The sequence below is a fragment of the Sinocyclocheilus rhinocerous genome, unplaced genomic scaffold (genome assembly GCF_001515625.1).
Source record: "Sinocyclocheilus rhinocerous isolate Xijiao unplaced genomic scaffold, SAMN03320098_v1.1 scaffold107, whole genome shotgun sequence".
In the NCBI taxonomy this organism is placed as follows: Eukaryota; Metazoa; Chordata; class Actinopteri; order Cypriniformes; family Cyprinidae; genus Sinocyclocheilus; species Sinocyclocheilus rhinocerous.
In genome coordinates this window covers 667,155-681,004 of record NW_015635024.1, presented here as the reverse complement: position 1 = coordinate 681,004, position 13,850 = coordinate 667,155, and the positions used below count along the sequence as shown (strand labels likewise).

The 13,850-nt window shown below is 39.3% G+C and overlaps 1 protein-coding gene across 1 annotated transcript in view; it reads left to right on the top strand.

Moving 5' to 3' along the window:
* The window catches only part of LOC107746122 (ubiquitin carboxyl-terminal hydrolase 34-like), a 56,558-nt gene that overhangs the window by 3,534 nt on the left and 39,174 nt on the right, over positions 1–13,850 (top strand). Inside the window, exons 2-15 of the mRNA XM_016560218.1 lie at positions 2,854–2,941; positions 3,702–4,173; positions 6,144–6,194; positions 6,983–7,132; positions 7,227–7,294; positions 8,576–8,768; positions 8,848–8,909; positions 8,987–9,068; positions 9,211–9,303; positions 10,171–10,296; positions 10,462–10,591; positions 10,924–11,054; positions 11,133–11,923; positions 12,183–12,397. Of these exons, the coding sequence (XP_016415704.1) occupies positions 2,854–2,941; positions 3,702–4,173; positions 6,144–6,194; positions 6,983–7,132; positions 7,227–7,294; positions 8,576–8,768; positions 8,848–8,909; positions 8,987–9,068; positions 9,211–9,303; positions 10,171–10,296; positions 10,462–10,591; positions 10,924–11,054; positions 11,133–11,923; positions 12,183–12,397 (2,652 nt within the window). The remainder of the gene's footprint in view (positions 1–2,853; positions 2,942–3,701; positions 4,174–6,143; positions 6,195–6,982; positions 7,133–7,226; positions 7,295–8,575; positions 8,769–8,847; positions 8,910–8,986; positions 9,069–9,210; positions 9,304–10,170; positions 10,297–10,461; positions 10,592–10,923; positions 11,055–11,132; positions 11,924–12,182; positions 12,398–13,850) is intronic.

The window sequence follows — 13,850 nt, the reverse complement described above, 5'->3', positions numbered from 1 at the left end:
ATGTGCTTTCAGATGGAGCAGCATTTACTACACAGAGCCGTAGATCACTGACAAGCTACCCAAAATCGCGTTCAAAATCGCAGGCGATTCATTGCCGATGTGTAGTAGTAGTTGTAGTTGGCTCTGTGTAGTAAATGCCTCTCCATCTAAAAGCACGTGCTGGAGATTTACTACTAATCTGCAGAAGCGGCTTTACTGACGAGATTCGCATGAAAATCGCATTCGATTTTTTGCCCAGCCCTAGTGCACGATATAGGCACGTGCTATGAGTGACGCAGACAGCACACACAAACACAAACAAATGCTGAATTGAGTGCTGTGCCTGCCTGTGATGAGATTGTGAATAAAGAATGAATATTAGTCGAATTTAAAATAAACATTTGCAATGTTAGACAATTAGACATATACAATAAAGACCTATTTAATCTGCATATAAAACATTAGATATTTGTTTAATTTTTATTTTGTGTTTGATTGTTAAAACAAAAAATATTTGTTGTTTGTCCCAACAAATTGGGTTAATTTAAAAATACAGTGGTTAAATTAAAAAAAAATTTCTGTTGCTCTTTGTTTTAAAAAAGGTTATAAAAAATTTCAATAATTATCGATACCGAACGATATGAAACATTATATCGTTGATAAATTTTTTAGCTATATCGCCCAGCCCTAATCACAGGGCATTTTGACTAGATTTTGAAAGTTCTTCTATAAAAGTGATCTTTGTCATCATTTACTCATCCTCATGATGCTCCAAACCCATATGCCTTGCAAATTCTCTCAGAACATGTTGTAAATAACTTGTAAATTGTAATTGTAAATAAGTTGTACAGACTACTTTTATAGTGCTTTTTGTCATTTTCGGAGTACAATATGAAAAAAGAGCAGCGTTGAACATTCTTCAAAATATCTACTTTTCTGTTCCGCAGGAGAAATAAAGTCATGCAGGTTTGGAACAACATGAGGGCAAGTAAATTATGGCATTTATGAATGTCCATTTTGGTTGAATTAGTCCTATAAGTCATTAAGTTCAGACTGTTTTTCTCTTGGAAAGAACCAAATACTGTAATTCAGTCAGTTTGTGTGTGTGCAGTTTTACTTTTTTTTTTTCTGTGCCGTGAGACTTTGAGGGATTTTTGGTGCTTTTGTGGTTTTCAGCTTTGATAACAGATCCTCATATCACAGCGCCGTCAAACTGTTTCTCAGTCCTTGCGCACACAATGCCCTGGATTGTTACTGTAGACCTGTGTGGAAACGGCAGAGGAAAAAAAGACAGGAAAGCCGTTTTAAAGAAAGAAAGAACAAAAATCTCATGTAGGTCAAGGCTAACCAGCTGCTCGAGTGAACTTTACAACCCTAAGGTAGCATTCCCGAGTCCAGCAACTCCCTCGTCACCGTGGAAACCGTTAATTGTGCTCTCTGTGTGTGTGTGTGTAGTTGGTTGGGATAGGGCATCTAAATTGATTTTAAAGTCATGCAAATGCAGAATGTCATGTGATCATCTGTAATGATCATGCTTGATATAAAATCTGTGATTTCCACATCTAGTGTTACTGTGAAAAAATCAGAGAAATGTACGGTAAAAAAGGTTGCCTTAGCTTTACAGTGACATACAATCGCAACATTTTAAGTTTTACAGATGGAAATTAAATTTGCAGTAAAATTGTTTTTCATTACCTGAAATAATGATAATATAGCAAAGGACTAAAATCTGTTTTACCTTTATAATATACTGACAACCTCCTTAAAAACACCAGTGGTACAGAGAAAGTCACATGTCGAATCAAAGTTCATCACAAGTAGCTTCTCCTCAAGCTGAAGTAAATGCTAATATATAGAAGGTGCACAGTGTCACAAACAAAACACAATCATGTTAACACACATGATGCTAAAATAATGCAATAATTATTTATTTAACATAATGAGATGAAATAAGATAAGATGAAACCCAAAACCCTGATGTACGTCTCACTGATGTGAAAAACTAAGAAGAAAAATAATTATTTCAATGAAAAACCATCTCATTAGTAATTATAGTTTTTCAGTGTATAACGTTAACCAGTTAACAGGTTTTCATGGATGTCTTTTATCATTAAAATTACACTCATTTTTTACAGCGTGAGAATGCTGTCTTGGACAGGACGTTCTGTCTTGACTGTTCTCTGCCAGTTTTCATTTGATGTACCGTGAGTTTGAGTTGTTTTACAGATTTTTTTTTTGTGCTGCGTCACAATTGCTCTTTATTAAAGGGGGTCATATTACATTGCTAAAAAGATCATTATTTTGTGTATTTGGTGTAATGCAACGTGTTTATGCGGTTTAAGGTTCAAAAAACACATTATTTTCCACATACTGTACATTATTGTTTCTCCTCTATGCCCCGCCTTTCTGAAACATGTCGATTTTTACAAAGCTCATAGTTCTGAAAAGCGTTTAAATCATCAGTGGCAAATTCTTTAAATATAAAAAATGTACTTACAGGCTGTGCTTCAGAAGCGCCAGACTGTCCTTGCAAAGTTGGAACTGCCCCACTTTGTAGAACAGCCTTTGAGCACAGACCCATTGTAGGCTACTCGTTTGAGACTTTAGTCTTTGCAACTTTACAGATCTTCTTTATGCACCAAGAGCTTGTAACACTTCAAAGAGAAAGGAAAAATTGAAATCGCATCATATGACCCCTTTAATTAAAAAAATTAAATAAAATCTGACAAAGTATTAAACCTTTGTGTGTAAGTCGTCTTTCAGCATTTGTGCATGTGTTTGCTGTGTGTCTTTAACAGTGATCTGATCCCAGACAGCTCCAGAAGCCTGTAGCCACTTCAGTAACTGCTTTCTTGCTCTGTTTGTGTGTGTCAGTCTCGGATGCAGACAGCTCAGACGGCCTGCAGCTGAAGAAGGAGCATGCCTTAAGAGTCTTCACTTACATCAGCACATGGACACAGAGGTCAGCACTCAGTCATTCACATATTCACTTCATTAACTCTCTCAAACATTCGGTTACTCATTCATTCCTTAATTGGTTGGTTTGTTTGTTCATTTGTTCACTTCTCAATTGCTCATTTATTCAGTTGACTTCTCACTCAATCGCATGTTTATTCCTAACCTATAACTCAATGTTATTTGTTCATTCACTCACTGCAATCTTTCAAACATTCATTCACTCATTCATCGCTTGCAGATTCATTCACTGGTTCCCTTGTCCACTCACTCACTGTCTTTATTTAATAATTTATTCTCATTCACTGACTGACTCATTTATTCATAGTCATTCACTCACTGATTCATTCATTCATTCTCAATCACTCACTGATTCGCTCATTCATTCATTCTCATTCACTCACTGATTTGCTCACTGACTCGCTCATTCTCTTGTTCACTCGCATACTCATTCACTCACTGATTCATTTGCTGATTCATTCATTCATTCATATGTTTTCTACTCCATCCTGCATCATGTTGTTGTTTTCTTTGTCACCATGGCTGTTTTTCATGGATTAATTTATGATCTGTGTTGTTTGACCTGTTGTTTGGGAATTTATTGAAATACTGTTAAATTTGTTCAACAGAACCGAAATGTACTAAAATCTCCTTGGTAGCTGAAAGCACAATTAAATTAGCCAAAATATTTAATAAACAAACACATAAGAAGCTAGAACCTTACGAATGATGGGCTGATGGCCGATTCTCTCTGTGTTCATCTGCAGGCAGTGTCTGTGCTGTTTCAAGGAATACAAACACCTCGAGGTGTTCAGCCAACTGGTTTATGCCCTCATTAACTTGGTCATTGTCCAAGTAACCAACCTTAGGGACCGTCTACACAGTGGCAATGGCAACACTAGGACAGAGGGGGCGGAGTCCGAATGGGGCTCCGCCCAGCCACAGCCATCGCCCAGTGAGGACGAGCCGCTGAATGTGGAACGGGACTCGGCTGAAGAGGACGGTGGAGTGGAGGACGGAGATCAGCACAAGAACCAAAATGAGGGGGTCAAACCGGATCCCCAGCCCAAGCTCAGTGAACCCACGGCGGGCGAGAGCGGGAACGACAGCGGCCTGGACCCGTTTGCATCCTGGAGCACAGAAGACCAGGAGAAACTGCTGCTGTGTGCTGCCAAGATCTTTCAGATCCAGTTCCCTCTGTACACAGCCTACAAACACAACACACACCCCACTATAGAGGTAATTCATGCTCGTATAGGCAATAGTTTTCAACAGACTGTCTTCCAAGGTGTTTTTTTTTATTTTATGGATTGGATTTTGAAATGTGGGCATTGCACTCAAGCTTGCACTTAGTTGTGGAGGGTTGAAGCAGACTAAATGCTTGGAGAAGTCACCATACGTCACCTAAATGTGTCCTTTTACTCATAGATTCAGTTATAATATCTTACAAGGTCAAAAATAAAGTTAAAATGAAACGCATTCATGCATTAATAGTTCACGCATTTACGAAATAGAGTGAATTTTCTTTTCATGCATATAAATTTTAAGCCATTATCCAAAATAACCAGCTTCGAAATGGATCACATTTGATTAATTTATAATAATAATAATTTAATTTGTAAATGATGGGCTGACGACCGATTCTTTCCGTGTTCATCTGCAGGCAGTGTCTGTGCTGTTTCAAGGAATACAAACACCTCGAGGTGTTCAGCCAACTGGTTTATGCCCTCATTAACTTGGTCATTGTCCAAGTAACCAACCTTAGGGACCGTCTACACAGTGGCAATGGCAACACTAGGACAGAGGGGGCGGAGTCCGAATGGGGCTCCGCCCAGCCACAGCCATCGCCCAGTGAGGACGAGCCGCTGAATGTGGAACGGGACTCGGCTGAAGAGGACGGTGGAGTGGAGGACGGAGATCAGCACAAGAACCAAAATGAGGGGGTCAAACCGGATCCCCAGCCCAAGCTCAGTGAACCCACGGCGGGCGAGAGCGGGAACGACAGCGGCCTGGACCCGTTTGCATCCTGGAGCACAGAAGACCAGGAGAAACTGCTGCTGTGTGCTGCCAAGATCTTTCAGATCCAGTTCCCTCTGTACACAGCCTACAAACACAACACACACCCCACTATAGAGGTAATTCATGCTCGTATAGGCAATAGTTTTCAACAGACTGTCTTCCAAGGTGTTTTTTTTTATTTTATGGATTGGATTTTGAAATGTGGGCATTGCACTCAAGCTTGCACTTAGTTGTGGAGGGTTGAAGCAGACTAAATGCTTGGAGAAGTCACCATACGTCACCTAAATGTGTCCTTTTACTCATAGATTCAGTTATAATATCTTACAAGGTCAAAAATAAAGTTAAAATGAAACGCATTCATGCATTAATAGTTCACGCATTTACGAAATAGTGAATTTTCTTTTCATGCATATACATTTTAAGCCATTATCCAAAATAACCAGCTTCGAAATGAATCACATTTGATTAATTTATAATAATAATAATTTAATAATTAATTAATTAATTAATTATTAATTACATTTGATTCTCATCAAGGTTGCTTTACTGAAGGTATCACCAAAAATGATGCCATAACCAATCCCAAAATTTAAAATTGTTCCTTTTTTGATGCTCTTTCTGTAGATGTTACTGAATTTCTGTGTGCAGTTATAATAAGGTTAATGCGTAGTCAGACTGACTGATAAAGACTGTTGCTCAAGTGTACACGACACCGTGCGTAATCGAATATTTGATAGACTAAATACACATCACGCAACATTTTTGTCTTTCAGAGCAAGCTCACAACGTCAAGGCCAATTGTAATGCAATTATGCATATATGTGCCAAACGAAGCTGAGCTACAGTCGTATAGACTCAACATTTTAAAAAGACAAATCACCTAAATCAAACTTTTCAAGTGCATGTAAAATCCATTAGAGTGGTTTTCCTGATCAGTCATTGTGGTCAGTACTGAGTACTTGTGTGCGTTTCTAGTTTATCTGTATATCTGTTTATCTAGTATATCTTTTGGACAACATAAGCATTATATACTCTTCCAGTTAGTGCTTTATTACTGCTAAATGATTTGGATGAGCTGAATAACCAGAGCAAATTCTCAAGACAAAAATAGAAGCTGGTTTCTGTTGAAAAGTTGAGTATGGTTTTATTTGGGTTGCTTTTTAATATCCGTTTGTTGTTTTTGTCCTCAGGATATCTCAGCACAAGAGAGCAATATCCTCGGCTCTTTCTGTGATATGAATGTAAGTCTCTCTCACACACACACTCATTATGATGGGCTTGATTACACCGTTTAGAGATAATTCATAACCACAATAGATGCTGAGTGGATGGAGCAGGACTAGATTTAACTGACTCTGAGATCACAGCTAGGTGTGTCCTGTGTGAGAAAGTAACATAACATGTAATATTTAATAAATGCATATTTTTGCACACAACATATAGCATACATGACACAGACTATATTATATTATATTGTTGTGATGATTATTATATTATTACAACAGCTTAATATATTACTTTATAAGGCTATTTTTCTGGTAATTATATGACAAATATCTGTTTATATTTTATTATCAATCTTTGTTATGATTTTAATAAGTACTAGGTCATGGATGGTTTTCATACCTCATGTTTACTATATATAATGTTTTATAGACATAATATGTTAGTTTTGTAATGTAATCTTATATTCATATTATATATTATATTGTTGTGATGATTATATACAACAATTCAAACATGTTTTATAAGTATATTATTGTGATAATTATATTATCATGTTATTTTATTATTATTATTACTCATGATTGGCCGGAGAGAGATCTTCTGAAGTTTATTTTGATTAAACTCATTTTAAAGTTTGTTTCTGTCCTGTAAAAGCATCCAGCGCTGAGTCATGTGACCACACAATAATGCTGTTGAGATAAAGGCAGTGTTTTCTTTGGGCATAATTTAGGAAAATGATTTGGGTGTGTTTTAAGTGATTGTATTGCATGCTAATGGGCTGATGTGTGTGTGTGTGTTTCAGGATGTGGAGGTCCCTCTGCACCTGCTGCGATATGTGTGTATGTTCTGCGGGAAGCACGGCCTCTCTCTGATGAAGGACTGCTTTGAGTTCGGCGCTCCTGATACTCTCCCCTTCCCCATCGCACATGCCTTCATCACCATCGTCTCTAATGTGAGTCCACACAGTCAAACAAACCTCAGTCAAACCAGAGTCTGACTTGTTAGATCTGTAACCAATCAGAGTTTTTTTTTGTGTGTGTGTACAGATCAGAATATGGTTGCACATTCCCGCTGTGATGCAGCACATCATCCCGTTTCGCACTTATGTTATCAGGTAAGAACACCTTTCTAAACTAGACCTAAAGGTTCGAAATCATTAATTGCCAAGTGCAAGTGCGCAGGAATATCTGTTTCATCTAATCGATCCTAACTGATTGACTGAGAGATATAAACGAGACTATAAAAGAGGCTACTCTTAGAAAGAGCTCTGCCGCCAAGAATCTGCTCTCTGCTGAGTTGCTAGGAAGAGCATCCCTCACCATAGCAACAGTCGCCATGGCTCTCCTCACATGACCTTGGGGGGAGCCAGACGGCTGGCAGGGGAGCTGAGAGAGTGCTGGTCATGTGACTCGAGCCAGACAGGATTAGAGCAGCACACAGAGACTCACAGAGAGAGAGTGTATTCGTTTATTCACAGGGAAAGGTTTTCTGAGATTTTTGCTGATTTTCTTTTGTATTATATTATATTTTATTATATTGTAAACATGTATCCCACCTCAAATTGACTATTATATTAAAATACTATATTATATATATATATATATATATATATATATACACACACACACACACACACACACATATATATATATATATATACATACATATACATAATCTGTCGAACATATGAATATTTATCCACATAGAAAAATAATACAACTTCTAAATGACTTTTGTTATATTGTATTATGTTTTGTAATATTGTTATATTATATACAAATCCACATATCATATTAATGTTAATCTAGAATCAGAATTACTTGTTATGTTATGCAGATCTGCATACGTATATATATCATTTATTACGCATTATATAATAAAGATATATAATTTTTTTTATTAATGTTTTAATAATGTTATGTTTTCTTACCTTTAAAAAAGGAAAACTTGCAACAAACTAGAAATCATACTGCTAATATGTAACACACTACAATATACAGCTTAAATGTAACCCTGTAAATTCAAACACACTTTTGTTAGAAAAAAATGATGACATATGATGCAAAATAGTTTAGTAAACGTAATGATTAAGCCACTGAAACGCTCTTTTACACTTTTACTAGCTTTTGTATGTTAACCGCTTTTCATGGGGCCTGATATATCCTTTATAAATACAAAAGGAGTTTTTGATACAGGTCCTTAAATGAATGTTTCGGGTTTAATACAAGTTAATTAGAAGTTGATTAGAAAATATTTTCAACTAGTCCCTCAGTTTGGAAAAAAAAAAGAATAAAAATCTGACTGTTTTTCTAGGCAGATGAATATTTGTGCTCAATTGCTTTTATGCGACTCATCTGAATCATCTGGTTTAATATGAATCTCCCTCTGTCTCTAGGTATCTGTGTAAGTTGTCGGATCAGGAGCTGCGTCAGAGCGCGGCGCGTAACATGGCCGATCTGATGTGGAGCACGGTGAAGGAGCCGCTGGACAGCGCGCTGTGTTTTGACAGAGAGAGCTTGGATCTGGCCTTCAAATACTTCATGAGTCCAACGCTCACCATGAGACTGGCCGGCCTGAGCCAGATCACGGTACGAGAGACACAAACACAAAAACTCTCTGCCATCGTCTCCAGCCGGTGTTGAATGATCTGTGCTTGTGTTTCTGTAGAATCAGCTGCACACCTTCAATGACGTTTGTAATAACGAGTCCCTGGTGTCTGACACTGAGACGTGAGTGTTACGAGTCCACTGCTATTAGTAGTTCAGTCCAGCTAGATGTGTATTGACATCTTTCTTTCCTCTCTCAGGTCGATAGCAAAGGAACTCGCCGACTGGCTCATCAACAACAATGTTGTGGAGCACATATTTGGACCAAATTTGCACATTGAGGTGAGTCCAGTAGACTTTCATAGATACAGAAACTAGCGCAGGTACGTTTCAAAAGTGTGCAGGTGATGTGACGTTTCGTTCTGTCCAAGCGCTGACTAAAGGTGTATTATTTCTGATTGTGCTTGTGTTGTTTGTGCTGTAGATCATTAAACAGTGCCAAGTGATCCTGAACTTCCTGGCAGCCGAGGGCAGGCTGAGCACTCAACATGTGGACTGCATATGGGCCGCCGCTCAGGTACACACACACACACACACACACACACACACTATTTAGACCACACCATTTTATATATTGTGCACATTTTCTGCATAGAATACATTTGTAAAAATGTGCAGTAAACTATTAGAGCACAATGTAAGTAACACTTTATCCTACAATGCAGTGGGATAGTTTTAGTTAACAATAACAACACCTGCATTGTACGCAACAAGAAACATTTTGATTCACATCTGAAATAAAAATGGTTATTTTGCTTTTTATACAATTTAGTGTTTTGGAAGTCATTTACTATTATTTCAAAATTACATCCACGACATTCTAATTTATTGAGATGCACCTGTATATATATATATATATATATATATATGCAATGAGAAAAATCTTTCTCATTGCATACAATGTAACAGTGTTGTTGTTGTTGTTAACCGAAACAATTAAAAATGTTTTTTTGTTAATTGGAAGTAAAGCTGAAATAAAATGTCAAATAAAACAATTTATAAAATATAACTATTAAAAATATATATATAACTTGCCAAAAATAAATGCTGCCTTGCCAACTTACTGAAATGAAAAAAAAAAGAAAATTACAGAATATAATTATTACTGAATATAAACCTGAAATAAAATAAATAAATGAAAGCTGAATAGAAATATTTTAAAAACAAAACTAATTAAAATGACAAAAGCACATAACATTACTACAACTTAAACTAAAGTATCATGAAAACCAAAAATATAAAAATAAAAGCTCATTTAAAATATGAATAAATACTATAATAGTGTTATATAAATAAATCTAAAACAACGCTGCATGCTATGTACTGCATCAGAAACTAATTTTTAAATTTAGTAATTTTCTTTCCACTCTGTCTCTGTCTTTAGCTGAAACACTGCAGTCGCTACATCCATGACCTGTTCCCCTCGCTCATAAAGAACCTGGACCCTGTTCCTCTGCGACACGTGCTCAGTCTGGTGTCAGGGTTACACCCCAGCGCACACACCGAACAGGTAACACACGCTCTCATACCACATCCACACATATTAAAGTTACACACAGCCAGTTTAGTCATATACAAAACTAGATGCCTGCTCTTACTAACATGCTTTGAAACAGACTAAAACTTACCTGGCTATCCAGTATGTGGTTGTTGAGTTGTTTCTCTGCTTGTGTAGACACTGTATTTGGCGTCCATGTTGATCAAGGCCTTGTGGAATAACGCTCTGGCAGCCAAAACTCAGCTGTCCAAACAGAGCTCTTTCGCCTCCCTGCTCAACACCAACATTCCCATGGGCAACAAGAAAGGTGTGTTGTGTTTGACATCTGCTTTTTGATGTGCATGCCAAAGATTTAAAATCGAGATTTCTCAGTTAGAAGTTGGTGTAGATATATGCTTTTTTTAAAATGTATTCTGTATTAGAATTATTGTATTAAATTTAGGTCAGAATCCAGGAAAAGTAAAAAATGGCAATTAAAGTCAACATGAAATGGAGTGCACAAATTATTTTACTACTAAAATGTGAAATATTTCTAAGTGCAATTGAGAGTTTCTGTTGAAAGATTTTATTTATGTACTCAGGATCTCAGTGTAGCATCTTTTTGGTTAAAATGTCAGTTATATTTTATTTTCCCCCCAGGTTCTCCTGCAGGAAGCCCAGAGAGCAGTGACAACAGCGACACGCATCACAGTGGAGGAAGTGACATGGAGATGGATGAGCCGATCATGAGCAGTGGAAAACGAGGGCAGCAGAGGCTGTCGGACACGGAGGTGACACATTTTCCAAAAGATGATTTGAAACCATGTCATTCAGCTTCAGCTTATTAGGTGTTTTTTGCCGTTCCACAGGAGTCTCTGCAGGGCAGCTCTGATGAGACGGCCAACAGCGGAGAGGAGGGCAGCAGCAGCGGCCGCAGCGAGGCGTCCAGCAATGAGGCTGGATCCAGCCGAGCCAGCCAATCAGCAGGCAGCCCGGGCAGCGAGCTGCACTCCGACGACATGGCTGACAGCGAGGCCTTGAAGGAGGAGGAAGAGGAGGAGGAAGAAGAAGAGGAGGACGATGACGAGGATGATGAAGACGATGACGAGGACGATGAAGACGACAGGCCCGCTGTCGTCTCCGAGGGCAGCCCGCAGAAAGACACCAGAGACTCCAGAGAGCCGTCTACGTCAGAGCTGCGCAAACGCAAAGCTGGTGAAGCGCTCGGAGAGGTCCAAGGTCCTCCGGAGCGACCCGGAATTCCGCCCGGCATTCCCGGCTCCATCGCCTCTGCTCCCGGACTTTCCAAAACCAAATCCATTCCTTTCACCCCAGAGGCAGCCGCTGCCATTGTAGCCTCGCCTTCTTCCCTTAGGATCCTCGAGCCTTGCTCTTCTTCATCCGTGTGCCTGGAGGGAACGTCGGGAGAGCAGGCTGATTCCCAATCCCAGAACCCCCAGCAACCACAGCAGGGTGGCACAGAGATGGGCTCCTCACACGGAGCGTCTGTTTCCCAGGAGCCGCCCTGCATGCCTCGACCAGCAGACTTCCTGACGGAGGCTATGGGCAATGAGCTCTTCAACTGCAGGCGTTTCATCGGCCCTCAGCATCACCATCATCATCACCACCATCATCATCATCATCACCACCACCATGATGGGTGAGTGGTTTTTAATGTGACTTTGACGTTACCTCTGTTCCAAAACCTAGTGAGCTCCCTAGCTGTCTACATAGGCAGCATCCTAAATTCAATGGAACATCATAAGTGCATTTTGGGATTGCCTATTCCATGAAGGTGTCTTAAAAGGTTGCTTTGATGCCTTAAAGTGTTGTCTAGGTACACAGCTCACTAGGTTTTAATGCAGAGCCATTGTGTCTTCTGATAACAGACTCTCAACACAGACTTTCACTCTCCACAGTCACATAGTAGAGGACATGCTGAGCGCCGATGACGTGAGCTGCAGCAGTTCTCAAGTCAGCGCCAAATCCGAGAAGAACATGGCGGATTTTGATGGAGAGGAGTCTGGCTGTGAGGAGGAGCTGGTCCAGATCAACTCACACGCAGAGCTCAGCTCGCACCTGCAGCAACACCTGCCTAATCTGGCCTCCATATACCACGAACATCTGGTGCAAGGTACATACACCTCCAAAGACTGCCGCCACAGTGCTAGGATGTTTTGGGTGTGTTCTAGGGCGTTGCTCAGTTGTAATTAGGGTATTCTGTGTGGTTTCTAGGGCATTGCTAGGTTTTTAAGGTGTTCTAAGTGGTTGCTAGGCATAGCTCAGTTCTGTGGTAATTAGGGTATTCTTGTGGTTTCTTGGTTGTTGCTAAGATGTTGTTCTTTGGTTATTAGGGTGTTCTGAGTGGTTGCTTGGGCATTAGTAGGTTTGTAAGGTGTTCTACATGGTTGCTCGGGCTCCGTGGTAATCCGGGTGTTTTATGTTGTTACTAGGGCGTTGCTATGTGGTAATCTTGGGTGTTCAGTGTGGTTACTAGGGTGTTGCTAGGTTTTTAGGTGTTCTAAATGTTTGTTAGGGTGTTGCTCTGTGGCAATTAAGGGTGTACTGGGTGGTTTCAAGGATGTTGCTAGGTTTCTACAGTGTTCTAAGTGGTTGCTAGAGTGTTGTTCTGTGGTAATTAAGGGTGTTCTGAATGGTTTCTAGGGCGTTGCTAGGTTTTTATGGTGTTTCTTTGCTTTGTGGTAATTAGGGTGTTCTTGGTGTTTTAAGGGGTATTGCTAGGATGTTGTTCTGTGATTATGGTGTTCTGTGTAGTTTTTAGGGTGTTTCAAGGCTTTTAAGGTGTTTCTATGTGGTTGTTAGGGTGTTGCTAGGTTTTTAGTGTGTTTCTAAGTGATTGTTCTGTGGTAATTGAGGTGTTTTGGGTGGTTTCTAGGGTGTTACTAGGTTTTTTAAGGTGTTTCTAAGTGGTTGCTCTGTGGTAATTAGGGTGTTCTTGGTGGTTTATGGGGTGTTACTAGGATGTTGTTCTGTGATTATTATGGTGTTCTAGGGCTCCAGACTTCGCCTAAAATGGTCGCATTTGCGACCAAAAATATTAATTTGCGTTAAGTTTTTGCTGAGATCGCCACTGGCGAGCGACTATATAAATGTACATGTTATGATTTAAAACCTTGCATGTAATGCCTTTTTTCCTGCTTGTTTTGCTATCACATCATTTGTTATGTTGACGTAATAAACTGAGACGATGCGCATCAAAGTTTTAGAGGAAAAACAATCCTCATGTCTGCTGAACACCAGCGCTGACGGCACACCTGCTGAAAGCAGCTCCAGCTGTGGCAGCATGAGAGAGAGAGAAAATGATGGAGACGTGCGAAGTAAAAGTGCAGAAAGGCAGGGTCTATTTCATGCACAACTTGAACAAACTACAACAGGTAAAGCTGTCAGCAGTGTGGATTTTAGCAATATCGTTAACAATTCTCATTTATAATCAATACTAATATGGCTTCTTGTAATCAGGATCTTTAGTCTAAATGCTGTGTTCTGTTAAAGGCACAATATGCAAGATTTTTTTATTAAAGGGGTCATATGATGCGATTTCATTTTTTCCTTTCTCTTTAGAGTGT